This window comes from Mustela erminea, chromosome 10 (genome assembly GCF_009829155.1).
Source record: "Mustela erminea isolate mMusErm1 chromosome 10, mMusErm1.Pri, whole genome shotgun sequence".
Lineage (NCBI taxonomy): Eukaryota > Metazoa > Chordata > Mammalia > Carnivora > Mustelidae > Mustela > Mustela erminea.
This window is the reverse complement of record NC_045623.1, coordinates 13,408,242-13,426,144: the sequence shown is the minus strand read 5'-3', so window position 1 is coordinate 13,426,144 and position 17,903 is coordinate 13,408,242. Positions and strand designations below refer to the sequence as shown.

The 17,903-nt window shown below is 36.4% G+C and overlaps 2 protein-coding genes across 7 annotated transcripts in view; one reads left to right on the top strand and one right to left on the bottom strand.

Annotated features, from left to right (window-relative positions):
- ST7L (suppression of tumorigenicity 7 like) overlaps positions 1-16,951 on the bottom strand; it is a 118,400-nt gene extending 101,449 nt beyond the window's left edge. For 3 of the 6 annotated variants that reach the window (XM_032301630.1, XM_032301631.1, XM_032301629.1), the window contains exons 1-5: positions 16,388-16,673; positions 14,540-14,622; positions 11,494-11,656; positions 9,372-9,426; positions 5,596-5,711 (exon numbers count right to left, since the gene is read on the bottom strand). In XM_032301630.1, the coding sequence (XP_032157521.1) occupies positions 5,596-5,711; positions 9,372-9,426; positions 11,494-11,656; positions 14,540-14,622; positions 16,388-16,595 (625 nt within the window). In that variant the 5' untranslated portion in view covers positions 16,596-16,673. Of the gene's footprint in view, positions 1-5,595; positions 5,712-9,371; positions 9,427-11,493; positions 11,657-14,539; positions 14,623-16,387; positions 16,674-16,767 lie in introns of those variants that run through there. The other 3 variants (XM_032301632.1, XM_032301633.1, XM_032301634.1) reach the window with 3 other exon arrangements.
- A 235-nt stretch (positions 16,952-17,186) lies between these two features.
- The window catches only part of CAPZA1 (capping actin protein of muscle Z-line subunit alpha 1), a 48,479-nt gene continuing 47,762 nt past the window's right edge, over positions 17,187-17,903 (top strand). Inside the window, exon 1 of the mRNA XM_032301637.1 lies at positions 17,187-17,359. Within this exon, the coding sequence (XP_032157528.1) occupies positions 17,321-17,359 (39 nt within the window). The 5' untranslated portion in view covers positions 17,187-17,320. The remainder of the gene's footprint in view (positions 17,360-17,903) is intronic.

The window sequence follows — 17,903 nt, the reverse complement described above, 5'->3', positions numbered from 1 at the left end:
TTATGCAAAACGTATGAAGAATGAGCTAGGAGAGTAAACAAAGATTTAAATAACATGTTCTTAAACATAAACAAGAAATTGGGATGTCAGCTCATAATAATCTTTTGAGAAATTTACATTAAATGGAAGCATCACACATAAGAAAAATATATTCTTTCTCTGATTTGAGTAACAACATATAAGGTATTTAATCCAGTTAACTATACCATTACTATACATAAACATTAATATTTCTAAATGCATATTAAAATTGGGTAACATCGAATTATAATCATGAAATATTCTAGTCCTTTTATCACTTTGAAAAGGGTCGATAAATGCTAAAAATATACAAAACTTAAAAACAAAGTATTTGTCTAATCAATGATTCAATCAAGGAAGAATGTTTGATTTTGTATTCTGTACAAAAAGGTGGAAAAAGCAATTAATTTAGAATATAGTATATTTATGGAAAATGTCAGTCTCTACCAAGATTCAAGAAAAGCCTGAATTAAAACCTCTCTAGAATAATAATATTAGTTTTGCTACCAATTACTGTACAAAATGAAAATTAAGTTTCTTAAAAATTAAACAAACAAATAAAGTAGATTCATGAAACTATCTGGTCTATTTCAAATTTGATAAGAAAAATAGAGAATCTATGAATGTTGCTTTTGGAACAAAACCTACAACTGTCTAGAAAGAATAATGTGGAAAATGTTTGAGTTTTCCTTTGGAAACAAAATATTAGTCTTGGCTTGGAAAAGAAGACAATATATTTCACTTGTGTAACAAAAATACATTTCTCATATCGAACATGTCACCAGCTGTCTGACAGCTAATGCTTCCTGAACGTGACATATTGATGCACGTCAGCACCCATCTGATAATAACCAGGTAAAGAATAGGGTTTTGCTAAAACATTAAAATATTACATAAAAATAAAGAATATTAGACTTGCCAGTTTTAATGATGGGGATTTCTTCTTTAACTTACATGATTTAACTTACAAGTCAAATTTGGATACTGAAATCTTTATCAACATTTTAAGTGGCTATTTGGTATTCTAGCCTATTATGTATATATCAAAATTAATAGAAGCAATTCTTTTAAATTATTAAGTTACATGCAATTTTTGCTAATTATAAAAATGTTATAACAACCATCTTTTAACATCTACTTTTGCATACCTGACCAAATATTTTCTTTCTAGAAGTGGAACGGTTGATTAAAATGTAATGCATCTTCTGAAAGATTTTGGATATAATAAACTCCCAAACTCTTTTCAATAAGATTGTATTAATTTACATTCTTTCAGGCAGTGGAGAAGAGTGAATGTTTCCCTACTTAGCAACACTGAGTTAGTATCAACTTTTGCTAATTTAATACATGGAAACTATCTCATCGTCATTTGCCTGCCTTTCTTTTTTACTGAGATTATCTGATCCACCTTTAAGCATTTTTTTCTTATTCGTATTCTTAGAAAACGTTTTCAACTGCTCTACCCAGACTTTTAAGATTAATCCTCACAACTAATTCAGTTCTAAGCCAAAGGGAAAGGGGAAATAAAGTACAAGAAGAAATCTGTATTTCTTTCTAAAACAGGCTTAAGAATAATTAAAAGGAAAATGCTGATTTAGTATTTAGCTGTCTTTTTTTTTTTTTTTTAATGTAAAAAGGTGGTTTTATTAAAGCACAGGGACAGGACCCGTGGGCAGAAAGAGCTGTTCACCTGTCCTCTTTTAAGAGCTCTTGATATGCTTAAAAAAACAATACAAGCAATTAGCAATTCAATCAAATTTATCTATTTTTTAAAGTTAAATAATATTGTAATATGCTATTAATCAGAAAATAGTCAATCCCAAGATCAGGGGCTATGAAATGTAGATGCCTATGAAGACTAAGCAGAAAACAGAAATGTGTAAATTAAAAGCATTTGCACAATCTAAAGAAGAGAGTCACAGCTCAGGTCTGATTATTGCAATGTGTATATACAGGTCCAGTTTTGCCATATTTTCCAACTTCTAAAAAGTGTAAATTTGGGTTTAAATGTCAAATCTCAAGGCACCTGGGTGGCTCAGTGAGTTGAACCTCTGCCTTCTGCTTGGTTTGTGATCTGAGGGTCCTGGGATGGAGCCCCACATGAGGCTCTCTGCTCGGCGGGGAGCCTGCTTCCCCCTCTCTCTGCCTGCCTCTCTGCCTACTTGTGATCTCTGTCAAATAAATAAAATAAAATCTTTCAAAAAAAAGTCAAATCTCCTGATTCTTAAGTGTTGAATTGAAAATACCATGAAAACAAATTATTCAAAAAACACTGCTGGCTGGGGGACCTCTCTGGCTCAGTTGGTAGAGGATGAAACTCTTGATCTCAGGGTTGTGAGTTTGAGCCCCACATTGGGTATAGAGGTTACTTAAAAACAAAATCTTAAAAAAAAAAAAATCAAAAAAAGATAGAACACTGCTGGCTGGCCCTGAAGATCTGTTTGTTTTATGTCTTAAATAAATAAATCAATAGGATGAGAACAGAATCTACTAATTTAGTAACTGATGGCAATTCATCAAGAGAAATTTGTCACATCACATATATGTACACATTTTAAAATATAAAACTACAGATATAAAATCATTACCTTTATGTGAGTGTCTGAAAAGATCAATATGGATCAATTCACAGATAAGAGTCTGTCCTTGAGCTCAGTATTTACCTGGGATTACACATACCTCTAGAAATACATAAAACTTTGCAAGGACCAAAACAGCATGCGTGATTTTAAGAGAACCAATTTCTATAAAGTCTCAGCTTTATATGACTCTTCCTAGAACTGATCTACCTAAAGAATGTGCCTCTGACTGGTCTATGTACCATGCTGGTTGCCCTTTCCTACCTAGTACCTGCTTCCCCGCTCTCCAAAAGATATATTCCTGAAAAAACTCTTACTTCTCACCCACCCTGAATCTTTCTAAGGTACATTCCGAAGAGTGTAAAAATCTCCAAGTGCCCAGAGGAAAATTCAAAGTTTAGGTTTCGAGGCAGCCATTTTTTGTGAAGGCACCTACAACAGGAATTCCTTTTACTTAACAATAAATCTTGGCATTAGAAATAAGAGTATTCTGGCCCCTGGATGCTCTCCAGGGGAAGCAGAGGAAGTGATAACCGTTTTTATCAGTTCCACTTATCAGCGCCCCTTGCCCCTCACTATCAAAAAATGTGTTGCTCCTAAGGAAAGGTCCCCTCACAGCAAGGCAAAGGGGGCACTAGTAAAGGAAAATAAAGGTGGTGGAATCTTATTTTGGCCAAGTGATAGGCCCTAGGCAAAGCTCCAAAAATTATCTATGTTTCTATCTTAGAATTTAAATTCAGAAGAAAAATGGCTGTCATAGGGATGCATGTTAACACGTTTATTTGACTTAAAAAATGAAGTCAGACTTTTCTGTCAGAAAGTCAGTCTGATTTGGTCAATGAGAACTCACGCAGCCAAGTGCTGTTCTATGGAGGACATTTTCGAAAGCTGAAAAAGCCAAATATGTAGCTCCAAGGATTTGACAAAAATATAACTAAAGTACATGATACCATTTAGAACCTTATGATCAAAGCAAATTAAAATTTTTAAAAACTTAGGCAAAACAATTTTATTGTGGAAAAGCATATGTGATAAACTAAGACTCTCAGGTATACAATAATTATAATATGGAGGTGTGAAATGGATGAGTTCAAGAAGCAAATGAACTTATGTAAAATTTACTACTGCTGAAGAGTATTCGTTGATGTCTTTTTCAATAGGTAATGGTGGATATCAAGTCATTAGATTTCTTGAGATACATTCAAATATAGGGTATTCTAGTTTTATTTTTAATTGTCTGTAATATGCTAAAAATCATATTCTTTGCAATTATTTAATCTTATGATGTCAAGTTAAAAATGTTTGAAAGGATACATAGTTTTTCAAAATTCCTTTAGGAGATAAGTGAACAATAATGTTTTGAGAGCACAGCTTTAGTGGATAGCCATGGATGCTACCGGAAAAGCCTGCCAACGTCTGCAATTCTGCTTATGAAAATTTGGTGAAGCCTTAATTTCTAGAGTTACTTTTAGAGTCAACTTTAGTCCCTAAAGTTAACATACTAATTTCCATTTCAGTTATTTCCCCAACCCAACACTTTTGCCATTAATATAAACACAAAGCATATAAACATAAGGCAATTCCTTTTTCTCCTATTCACAATTAAATCCCTTCATGTAACCATTCCAAAGATCCTTGCATTTACTGCTATCACCCGCCCTTAGTATATTTAATCCAACAGATACAGATCACAAAGAATTCACTTCAATGCTGGAAAACTGGCTATTTTTCAGACCCCCTAGTGGTGATCTTCTTTTGCCTGTCACTATGATGAGTAGAATCAACGTTAGTATAGTGGTGAAGAGTCAGACCTGAATTTGAAATCCAACTTTATCATTTATTAGTTAGGTTACTTAGGGCATATTACTTCATTTTCCTTTGCCTGCCTGCCTACCTATCTTCCTTCCTTCCTTCTTTTCACACGTTTATTTCTGAGGTTGGTAAAAGTACCTATCTCATAAAATGATGGGGAATACTAAATCAGTACAGTTATGTAAATTGTTTGGAACAGTGTTTGGTGCATAATAAGTGCTATACAAGTGTTAGCTATTATTAGTGAAATTGCTTAAGACATCTGTGACACTAAGGTCATTCACTGATACTTTCATCAAAGAATAAATATTAATATATTTACAGTATGCCAGGCAATGTGCTAGATGAAAAGGATTCAAAGATGATAAGAATACAGTCCCTGCTTTCCAAAGTTTCCCACCCTATTAGGGAAGATAACCGTTAAAACAACATGATAAAATTAACATGTAAATGGCTGTGGTTGAATAAATTAACTAGAATTGTTTCAATGAGGCTTGGACTAAGTACTGTAAAAATGCAAAAAATAAAGTGTTTAACTCTCAAGTTCCTAGAGAATGTAACTTTTAATTTGGATCTTGAAAGATAAAAGCAGGAAGCACAGAAGTAGGAGGATAGATAGGAAAGGAGAGGGCATTCAAAGTGAAAGAACAGTGATAAAGATCTCTGTCTTTAACCGTGTATTTAAGAGTCTCAATACTCTCTTCCATAGAGAAGACTTACACCTAAACACAGACATTTCTATGATCTTCCGCCACTTTCCACACACTTCTAACTTATGACTGGGATAAAATATATTCCATTTTAATCTACATGCCATGCCCCAGGGTTTACACTTTGCCTTACTCTTATGTATAATTGCATATGTTAACTCCCCAGACCAAACTGGGTACACTGTTCTCTGCATAAGCAGTTGCTATATTTGACCTGAAAGGTTTTTCAAGTAATAAAAGAAGCAATTTCATATTTTTATAAAGTACTTTAAATTCTTTATAAGGAGGATATGTGGTGTAACAACCTAGTTTACGTTCATAATTAATTTCAGTTTAATCTGTGTCTGTTATCCATGATGCAAACAACCTCAAGCCAAGTAACTTTGTGGATGGATTATAATAAGTTATGCTAAAGAATTTTAAAAATAATTTTCATCACCACTGTTTACCCCATGAGCAGATATGACACGTACCTGTGTCTGAAGGACGTAAAAAGTCCGTGTCACAGGTGAAAAAGGTCTGATGGTCCTGAGCTGACAAATTCATGTCATAGTATGTAAGTGGCTCTTTACCAGTCACCCAAGTGTATCTTTACCAAAACACAAGAAAATATGTAAATTGAACATGAGAGAGCCTCTACCTACTACAACAGACACTATTTAAAATGCAAAAATATATGGTTACAAATTCTATATCAGGATGTTTTAAAAGCTTATTATCAGAAAAACAAGAGATAACAACACAAACTACTTACAGGATGACAACAAAAATCAAAACCAAAGGGAAAAGGCCAGATTATTAGTGCTTCTGTATTAGATTTGAGAGGATAAAACAATTTGACTTATATACATACCTTATTAAATATTCTTAACTTCTCAGTGAATTTGAATTTTAAAAGTAAAACTACAAAGAAACTAGAAGAACACATGGGTGGACTTTTACTAGATGTCAAAATGGTAAAGAGCTTTTAAAGCATAAAGCAAATAGAAACTTTTTCTAGATTTTACTAAATTAGAAATTTAAACTTTCATATCCCCCTGAAGCCCACAAAAATTAACAGCAAGTTAACAAACCGGCTAATAAATACATTTTTAAGGGTCTAATCTCATTAATAATTAACAAATAGTGAATTAAATTAACAAATTTTTACTTTTCATTTGTCAAACGGCAAATATATGTTGCTGAGGATGAGGAGGAATATGGACTCACACATACTGCTGGAATTAATTAAATTGCCATTTACCTTTCTCTTTCCAAAAATCAATTAGGTAATATCTATTAGGAGTCTTAAAAATATTCACCTCTAGCTAGGGAATGGGCATGTGGAACTCTACTATGCCATTCTCTCTACTTTTTAATTTTTGAAAATCTCCATAAAAAAAAAAAAGAAGGGACGCCTAGGTGGCTCAGTTGGATGGACGACTGCCTTCGGCTCAGGTCATGATCCTGGAGTCCTGGGATCGAGTCCCACATCGGGCTCCCAGCTCCACGGGGAGTCTGCTTCTCTCTCTGACCTTCTCCTCACTCATGCTCTCTCTCTCTCTGTCTCTCTCTCTCAAATAAATAAATAAATAAAATCCTAATTAAAAAAAAGGAAAAGAAAATAATAAAGTGGAGAGGGGAAAATAAAAACTGTTCACATCCTTTAATTCGGGAATCTCAGTACCACAAATCAGCCCTAAGGAAATAATCATAGATTTTTAATATCATATGCTAAATATTTATATATAAAGAAACCACTTTAGTGTATATGTTGACAGTGAAACATAATCTGTGACCCAGATAGGGGAGCAATAGGTAAGGTAAGGTACTTCCATATAACAATAGAGTACAATCATTAAAAACCATGTTTTTGAAGAAATTCATGTATGAAGGGGAACTTGGGTGGCTCAGTCAACTTTAAGCATCCGACCTGATTTTGGCTCAGGTCATGATCTCAGGGTCCTCACCCAGTAGAGCATCTGCATCTGCTTAAGATTCTCTCTCCCTCTCCCTTTGCCCCTCTGCTACCCACTCTTCCAAAAAAAAAAAAAAAAAAGCAATTCGTGTATTAAGAAATTCTGAGGAAAATTCATACATTGTGTTAGAAAAAAAGGATGTGAAATTATATACACATAATGATGCCCAAGTTTTGTTTCTATACATGCATACAGAAGAGATATCAGATGGAAATACTAACAGCAGTTATCACTTAGTGGTAGGAAATGGTGATTTTTACTTTCTTTTTTTTTCTTTCTTTTTGATACATCTCTTCATTTTCCAATTTTCTACAGTGACTATGCATACATTTTAAAATTTAAAAAAGCATTTTAAAAGCACATTGAATTATTTATATGTATATGATAAAAGATTTTAAGTAATTTAATAAGTCTCTTCATTTTCCAATTTTCTACAGTGAATATGCATGCATTTTTAAATCCAAAAGAAAGCATTTTAAAAGTACATTGTAAGTATTATTTATACGTGTATGATAAAAAATTTTAAGTAATTTAATAGTCCAAGCTGCATTGTTATTTAAAGTTTTTAAGCTATTTTATGAGAAATTTCATAAAGAAAAAAGTAGACCCTTTTTCAATAAGCAAAGTTTTGCTACATATTCTAAACATGTAAAAAGATTATTTATTAATGATCTACATTATTCCCAAAATGACTTAAAGGAATTAAAAAATATAGTGTACAATATTAATGACCTTAATTTAAAAAAAATTAAAAAGACCACGTGAAAGCAAAAATTGGGCCATACAGTGGAGCCAGGAATGAATCTAACATATGAAATACATACCAAAGTTCTGTACATTTATTAAAGGCTGACTACAGTAGGACTTTAAGCTTTCTAAAACCACACAATGATTAGCAGTGCATTGAGACCTTTACATTAAGATAAACTAATCATTCAAAAAGAAGTATAAAGTATTCCTGATATCAAGATAAGAAATTTCTTTTTTAGATCTTTGTGAAGTGAACCCTGTAATACAACAAGAAATAACCTAAAACCTTTTTATTTTAACAAATGGACTGAGAAATTCAAGGACTTGTTTCTTACAGAATCCCTTAATACAGACTAAAGGCATCTCTCATAAAAACCTAACTTTTCCTTCCCAGGATACTACTATCCTACACTATCAAGTCCTTAAGCATAGGGATTATCACTCTGTCACTCTGTATTCCCATCATTTTCACAGTGGTCATAGATAGTAGATACCTAATGTTTCTTGATCAATGAATTAAATAACATGCCCCAGTCTACTTCCAGGTAAAACACAGTTCTTATTAAAATAAAGTATCAGGGCACCTGGGTGGCTCAGTGGGTTAAGCCCCTGCCTTTGGCTCAGGTCATTATCCCAGGGTCCTGGGATTAAGCCCCACATCGGGCTTTCTGCTCAGTGGGGAGCCTGCTTCCCCCTCTCTCTCTGCCTGCCTCTCTGCCTACTTGTGACCTCTCTCTGTCAAATAAATAAATAAAATCTTTAAAAAAATAAAATAAAATAAAGTATCTTTGGGTATCTTTAAGTGTCAAAAGCTGCTTTCTCATCCAGAGTTAAAACCAGAAGAGAAACGGACACAGCAGTATGGATAGCAAAAGGCAATATAAAATACAATGGGTGCCTGGGTGGCTCAGTTGGTTGAGTGATCAACTCTTGATTTAGGCTCAGGTCATGATCTCAGGATCATGAAATTAAGCCCCACATTGGGCTCCACCGTCGGCAAGGAGTCTGCTTGAGATTCTTTCTTCCCTCTGCCTCTGCTTCTCCCCATACATGTGTATGTGCTCTCTCTCAAAATAAATAAATACCTTTAAAAAATTTTAAAAATGCAATATAAAAATACTACACCCTGTACTGTTGCACAAATTAAGTTCATATTCATATTCAGATTGATATTTTCTAGTGAGTGTTCAAATAAATTTTGAAATTGAGCATATATGCATAAGAATATGCTCACATTTGTACTTCTTTTCTTAATCTCATGAATTCTCTGAAAAGGTTTTTTGCCAAAACCAGGAGCCAATTGTATACTTACTATTATCATAAACAAATGGCTTGAAGCAATGTTTCTCATGATTATAGAAGTAAATACAGTGAAGATGCTGCCAACTAAAGGTTGGGCTAATCATTTTACTTTATTATTAAGTTTTATTATCAGTGTCTCCAACTAAAAGAGCTGTAATGTGTTTATGAAAACAAATGTTTCCATAATACTTCTACTCTAAACCTAATGCTATAGTTATACTGAAAGCAAAATGCAATACCTCCTATATTCTGCTCCTCTGAAAAGATTTAGAGGGTTTCTCCATACCTTGCATTCTAAAAAACAAAGGGGGGAAAGGGAAATGAATTAATCAGCTGCAGTTCAATCTTAATTTCACCAACATTTATTGTACAGTCAGTATATGCTATGCACAGTGTTAGCCAGATAGCCACAAAAATGAATAAGGCCTGGATCATCCCTGCTGTCATGCAGCATACAATTAAATCTAGTCATTCTCCTATTTCTATTATTTCTATGGCATTTAGTTCATGATTCAATGACAGCACTTCACTGAACATATTATAATGTGATTATCCATTTGATTTTCAGTTTCTCTCTTTAGAACACGAGGTGTTAGAATTTATTAATTTTTGTATTCTTGGAGCCTAGCATAGCATTTGGAACTAACTTGTTTAAATGAATGAAATATCATATAAGAGTCAGTCATGTAAACTACCATCTGAACTGTATGGTAAGTGCTACAGGAGAGATATATTTTGTTCCAAGAGAAGAAAAACAGAAAGTTAATTAATATTTTTCTGGGGAAATTAGAAAAGGCTTTAGAAAGGAGGCAACACGTGAACTGACACTGAATCGTGGTAAAAGACATTGAATTATGATAAAAAAAAAATCATGGTAAAAGAAAGTTGCCAGATGACGAACATTCTAAGGAGAAAACGTATCATAAAAACCACAAAGTAGGGTGTCTGGGTGGCTCAGTCCTTAAGCGTATGCCTTTGGCTCAGGTCATGATCCCAGGGTCCTGGGATTGACCCCCCATCAGGCTCCCTGCTCAGCGGGAAGCCTGCTTCTCCCTCTCCCACTCCTTCTGCTTGTGTTCCCCCCTCTGTCTCTGTCAAATAAATACAAAAAATCTTAAAAAAACATAACAAAACAGAACACCAGTATAGTTAGGCTAGAGTGCAGGGTAGGGAGTGTCTTCACTCTCCATATGCAATGATATACTCAATCTCACAATAGGGAATAAGATTACAGAAAGCATTATTATCATAATTATTTACATACTGGACTCAACTTCTTGAGGACAGATCTATGTCATATTCATCTTAATATGTCTCATTCTTAGGAGTTCTGTAATTATTTTATGAAAGAGGAGAAAAGAAAAAGATTAAGAAAAGTATCATTATTCCATCCTGTACTCTTGAATGATTGCCAATCCCCTCCCGACTGTTCCTGGTCAATACCCACTCATGCTTCAGAGCTCAGTTTCAATGGCGCTTTCTCAAAGACTTTCCCTGACCATATCTAAAAAGTGGCAGTATTTTTCTACTAAACTAATACAACTCTAAGTTCCTAGCGTTACCAAACAAATGAGACATCTATGGAATTAAGTCATTTGTATTATTACTGTATGAATTTTACTGATATCAAATTAAAGGAACAATAATCCAAAAATATCATTTTTATCTGGCCTTCAAATTTTTACTTTCCTAATTACATATCACCAATAATATTTGCTTTGTATTACTGGATACATATAGAGGGAAAGCCTACAATTAAAGTATGATTAAGAGTATCTATACATGAATAACTGAGATTTCGATACCTTTGTAAATATATTGAGAAAAAAAAGTATTTTTCCTAACTTTGCTATGTTAGCAGAAATGGCTAATTGTCTCTGTTCTCTCCTTTATCTAGTAAGATCTCCTAATTATTAGCTGAGCATATGTATGCTGAGAAAATGGTTATAATCTCTAGCTTCCCTTATAGCTACTTGTGGCCATTTGGCAGAGGTCTGACAAAGTAAGCTGAAGTGGTAATGTAACATTCTGAGAAGTATCCTTGGCTGCTGGGGATTGAGTAGGAGGGAAGGGTGGCCTCCTACTGGCCTAGTCTCCTTCCCACTGACTGCAATGTAGATATGATGGCATAAATGACATGAACTGTCTTGAACCACAAGGGAAAACCTCACTTGAAGATTGGCAGGCTAACAAAATAGGAGACTGATGATCACTGGGTTTCTGATGATCACTGTCCTCTGTATCAGTGCAGATTACCTATATTTACATGGAAGACAAACTTCTGTTGTGAGTTTTCTATCTCCCACAGACAAATACAATCTTAACTATACAGCTCTGAAAACATATTACATAAATAGTTACCTGACAAATTCTGTCTGCTGGTTTCACTTTCTCTGTTGCTAGAAGGAGAACCTGGCTCTGAAATGCTGCTTTCTGTTCCTCCCATCAGTGGTCGCAAATGGCTCACAGATACTTGTTCAATAAAAGACGTGCCATGTTTATGAAAGTACCACCATTCAAATACCTACGACAAACCAAAAAAAATCCTTAATTTAAAATAGAACTGATCAGCAGATATATGAGCTCATATTAAAGCATTCCTAAAAGATGCTCCCATTTAATTTGGCATTTTAAATGTACTCTCCTTCCAAAAAATAAACCAAACATAAGATTCCCCAATAACACATGCTAGGCAGAAATAAAATACCTTTTTTATAACTTTGTTATGAAATTTAGAGAAGCTGGGCAAAACTGGAAGAAATATATCTGTAAATGAAATATTAAAAGAAAAAGAAACAGGGGTGCCTGGCTGGCTCAGTCAGTAGAGCATGTGACTCTTGGTCTCTGGGTTGTGAGTCTGAATTCCATGTTGGGTGTAGAGATTACTTAAACAAATCAGCAAAAAGCATTTAATCTATAAGTAATCTAACTCCGTTACATTACATTCTCATTTTATTCTATCTACAGCATAATTAAGAGAAATAATTTTGAAACCAGCATGGTGGATTAAGACTAGGGTTAGAAAGCTCACATTTAACTCCCAGTCCCCTTGTGTGCTTTGGGTAAGTCACTTAACCTTTACCCTCTCAGAGCCTCAATGTCCTATCTATTAAATATGGTTAACAAGAATTGTAAGTGCCTTCTGAACATGAAGTACTACTCCAGGATTTGGCAGTATAATTAATGTAGGTTAAGAGGTTGATTCTCATACTGAACCATTTAAAAATCAGGATATTCACTCCTTTAGGTTTTCATGGTTTATCAATGTTATGAAAGGAGGAATCAAAAGAATCCCTGCCGGAGTGCCTGGCTGGCTCAGTTGGTACAGAATGAGACTCTTGATCTCCAGTTCTAAGTTCAAGCCCCATGTTGGGCTAGAGAGTACTTTAATTAAAAAAAAACAAAAAAAATTAAAAAAAAAAAGCTCTGTGTTGAATTAGCAGAATGTTTCATATTAGGATACTAGCACTCCCAATTCCCTTTGCCTGACTTTTTTGGGGGTTTCAGCTTAAATGACAGGTCCCCAGGGAGATTTCCCTGATTCCACAGAACAGAAAACAGTATTATATGCACTCCCCCTGGATCCTCCATTTTCCTTTCAGAGTAATCTTTTCATTTGTAATAATTAGCTAAACAACTGGCTTCATTGCTATTCTTCAAGCTCCCAAACACACTATCCCCCACCCCTTCTGGTGGAAGTAACCCAATCAGCATAGATAGAGCTCCATATTTCAGGAAGTAGAAGAAATTATAAAAATAATAACCTTTGCTAATAAAAACTCATCAATATTATAAGGGTCATGACACAGTTTAACCTTTAAAATGTTACTTGAATTTCCTAATTTTCTTTGCAGTATATTGTTATGACCACTCTATTTTATTATTAGCTACTGCTGTTAACTATATTAACACATAGTTTGCATCCTAAATTCCTCAGTAATTTTTTTTTTTAATCAAGAGAAAATTCCTTTCTTGGCTAGCATTTCACTTTCAAAAATGGCCAAGTATTAGTTCTTATTAAAAAAAAAACAAAAACAAAAACAAAAAACACTCCAATACAAATGCCATTATTTCTACTATAATAGAAGAGCACCATCTAGAGATGAGAAAAAAGCACAGAAAAATTCCTTGGTCATGTATGCCATACTTCCTTAGATTTTTATCTGTAGCAGTATTTTTTCAAGGTTTATACTAGGACACACTAGTTCTCAGGGATATTAATAGAGATTTTATATATATATATATATTTTTTAATTTCTTAATTGAAAATGAGAGTTCAGTCAATTAAGACAAGGGAAAGCCGAATTAAAGTTACAACTTCTCAGAATAATAATGGTCAAATTTCATTAAGTGCTCACTGTAAGCTAGCTACCATGTTATTGAAAGATCTTAGACACATTATCTCATTTAGTTTTCATAATCCTATGAAATTGATATTATCATCATCCCCAGTTTATAGATGAGGAAATTAAAGCTTAGAAAAGTTAACTAACTTGCTCAAAGTCACACAACTAAAGTGATGGTTCTGAAAACTAATATAATATTGTATGTGAACTATACTTCAATTTAAAAAAATTTTCTTCTCGCAATTAAAAAATAAATAAATAAAGTGATAGTTAGCTTGCTCCAATACTCTGCTCTTAAACACTCCAGAGAAGATAACTGGCAACCTATGGGCTGAATTCAAGACACGAATTTTCAGTCTGCCCAATGTTCCCAAGATTAAGGTATTGGCAGACTTTTATATAAAAACTTGCTGCATCCAGAGTCTTCCAAAGTCATATGAAAAATTGGAAGATCTCATAAGAGTGGTCTGCAATCTATATGGCAACAACTAGCTTTATACCCTTTCAAAAGGAGCATGAATTGTCCAGATTACCCAGTGCTAAAAGTAAATAAGAAACTTAATTTTCACACTTTTTTTTTTAAAGATTTTATTTATTTATTTGACAGAGAGAGATCACAAGTAGGCAGAGAGGCAGGCAGAGAGAGAGAGGGAAGCAGGCTCCCTGCTGAGCAGAGAGCCCGATGTGGGGCTCAATCCCAGGACTCTGGGATCATGACCTGAGCCGAAAGCAGAGGCTTTAACCCACTGAGCCATCCAGGCGCCCAATTTTTACGCATATTTACACTCTATATCATTTGTTGCTAAATTGGGCCCTGCAATCATTTAGTTGGGAATGCACCCCCAATCCCTGCCCCTTCCAGTAAGCAACAGTCTTTCATATACAAAGGAATACTGCCAGTCTCTAAATGTGGAGAGGAAGGCGCAGTATTTTTTTTTTTTTCAAATTCTGAACACATATTGAGAATGCTGATTTATAAGTATTTATAATTATTGTAACCGTATAAAGATACTTGATCTTTAGATAAATACCAAAACATGAAGGAAATGGAAACTACTTACAAATATTAGTCCTGATATCAAAGAAGATGTTCCTGTAAGTGCCACATAGAATTTTGGTGTCAATGAATTTAAAAATACTGTCACTGCAAAAGGAAAAAAAAAAAATCAACGTTTAAAAAATGCAAATGCAGAATATTCAAGTTACAAATATGCAGGTGTCTTTATGAGTGGAGGAACATAAATAGTGTTAATATCTAGTATGAGATTCCTTTGAGAAAGCTCTACTTTTTAAAAAGGTACTTTAAATTTCCATTCTATCACATCTTAAAAATTAGCTTTGCACATGTAAGGGTAGCATTTTAAACTGACAGTTTGTTAAATAAGCAAATCAAAGTGGGATAATTCAGTTTACTTTTGAGAATAAATTAAGAACTTATAAACCGTAACTTCAACAAGAAGTTTTGCAAATCCCTAAGAATAAACTAAAAAAAACACCCTGTTACAAAGGAGATTTAAAACAACTCCCTAATTATTTTGGTGAGATACAAACCAGTGTTTCAAATTAGAGGCAAGGAACCAGTATGTGTATGTATTCAGTTTGTCAGCTAGAGAGGAAAAAAAAACCCCAAAGAGAATAGCAACAGACTGAGAGAACTCCTTGAACCTGACTCACTGGAAGCCTGGACCAGATTTTTCACTTCAAATAACTGTCTCATAAATACCACAGGTTTCAGAAATTAATAAAAATCTACCACAGTTAACTACTCTCATCCCAATGGTGTTATCTAGTTAACACGTGGAAAAATAAATGATAAAATCAATGAATAATATTTCACTGAGCATGCAAACCACTAGTAAGCACTTCATTAACCAGTTACAGAGACAGCAAATTAGCTCTTCCAAATAGTCTAGGAAGGCCAATTTACTTAGTTTTAGTATGTTTGTTATATCCGAACTTACATAAAACCTATCTTCTAAAAAGTCCAGAACATTATCTCACAGTATTTCATGTCATCTTATGAAAAAGAAAAGGAGACATTTGCCTTTTCTTGCTGCAGAAAAATAAACCACAGGTACTGATAGTCATAGTCATCACACAGCAAAAATACTTTCATCTTGTTCAGAGCTTGAGTGGAAATACTGTAATGTAATGGTAAAAGGCCCTGGCTCCCATCCACTTTGTCCTGGCTACAGGTAAAGTATAGTATTTGCAGAATCCACGGGGATCATCACTTCTGACACGTCTCTGTATCTTCAGCTCAGACTACATAGCAAGCTTTCTACGAATGTTGAAAGAACCCATTACTGTTTGTGGCTCTCTTCCCCTTAACTTCCTGTATTACTCAAGATAAAGCCTAAAGCAAAGAAGAGACCAAGATACCACAAAAACTTTCTTGACAGAACTATCTTAGAATATAATGGTTGGCTAAGATCATGGCTTTTTTTTTTTTTTTTCCTTTTAGGTCTTTGAATGCAGAAACCCTCATCTTTGTAGTCTGGGTGTGGGAACTCTTGGCTAACCGGCGAGAGACTCAAAAGAATGATTTTCAATGGATCCTACCAATGCTGGAAGTATATATAAATTCTGCAACGGATATGAAAATGCTCTCATCTTGTCCTACTACCTGAAGCCTACAGCGTGTCAGGTGGCGGGCTCTTCCTCGGGTAAACGAGGACAGTTGAGAGAGGGCGGATCTTAAGAGCTCAAGGGAGGAGCCCATAGCTGCAGCTCAGGTTTGACAATCAGCTGCGGAGTTGCAGACCGGGAGAAGAACACACTAGGTAGAGCACCAAAGACTTTCTCTGAAGCTCTCCAGTGACTGCGGAGAATCTCTGCCCTTTGCCTCTTGCTCCCGGTCCCTCTTCTAGCTCCCCCCGCCCATCCCCAGGGAGGTCTGGGCCTCTCACCCGCAGCCAAATTCTCACACAGCCTCAGCGGGACCCTCAGAGCGTAAAGCAGTCCAAGCCCCGCCACGAACCACAGCGAGGCCCCAGTCCCCGCCAGTCCGGCCCGCAGCCGCTCCCTCCAGCCGAGCGACGGGCTCAGGCCCGGAGCAGGTGCAGGAGGAGATGCCGTAGCAGTGGCTGCTTCACCCAATCCGTCTCCGTCCGCCATCTTGCCGCTCCCGCAGGCTCCGGGAGCTGGGAGGGGAGAAAGGCAGGAAACCGGGAGTCGGGAATCCTGGGATAGTGGCGGACCTAAAATTGGCCTCTGTGGAGGCTGAGTCCCAGGGAACGCGGACCAAAAAAATTTGGAACGTGAGGGAGCGGCCCAAGACTGAGGTTACCTTTCCTTCGAAGGACAGGAAAGGGTGACTGGCGGCACATATTGGAGGAACTGGACTGAGATGTGATCTCTGAGTGAAATGTTTTCGCTTCCATGCGAGTGACGGTCACCTCTCACCCTATTCCCAGGGTTGGAAAAGCCACCGACCGTTCCAGGGCCCGAACAGCAGTTAGCCCTTTGGACTCGGCCGCCACAGATATCACTGGTACTAGGAAAACGTACAGTAACAATTGCGATTTGGTCGGACGGAATTCGGGTGTCAGGAATAGTCGAAACATGCCCCCAGCGTCTCATAGATGAACGGAGGAAATGAACGTAACTCAGTGAGAAAACTATTAGTTTTAAAATCATTTAAGGAAAAGTTTTAAGGCAGAGTTAGGGACTTCGCGGAGAGACGGCGCTCAGAACCACCACCCCGCCCGAAACTGACATGGCGCCCTCTGGGTCGGCGTTTCCGGGCGGGTCCTTCCGACAGCCCCCGCGGTGATTCCATCACTCAGCTTCCTTCCCGGCCTGCCTCGCGCTGGGGCCGGGCTGGGCCAGAGCAGCCCAAGATGGCCGACTTCGAGGACCGGGTGTCGGATGAGGAGAAGGTAAGGGGTCCGCCTCTCTCTCTTGCCTCCTCTCGCGACAGGGAACGGGGGCCTGACCTGGCTGCGGTGGGAACCCTGGCGGTGTCCCCAGAAAAAAGAAGCTTCTTGGCCTGTACTGGGATACGCTCTGCAGTTGGGACGCTTCTCTCTTTAGGGGCTTTGGTCTGCCTCACGGTGGCCCCAGTTCCCCATTCCTCAACTCTTTCTCTTCCTGGGCCTGAAGCACAGCCTAATGACCCTTAAGCAAGAGAAGAGACTTTCGTTTATTGAATTGTGACTGTGGACTTTATTGTGTAATTAAGAGCGGGGGCGATGGTGATGTCTCGATGTATCAAGAAGCATTTATTTTACCGCCTTTAACTGTTGGGGCTCTCCCCATCCCCCCATTTTTAGATACGATTGAGGCTAGTTTAGGGCGAGTCACTTCCTGGTCAGGATGGCCTCTTAACTTCCCTTTCGCTCCTCCTTCCTCAGGAAGTGATTTTGCTGTCACGACTCCTCGACAGGGAGAGGTACCCATGTGTTGTCCGCCCATCCACTCTTT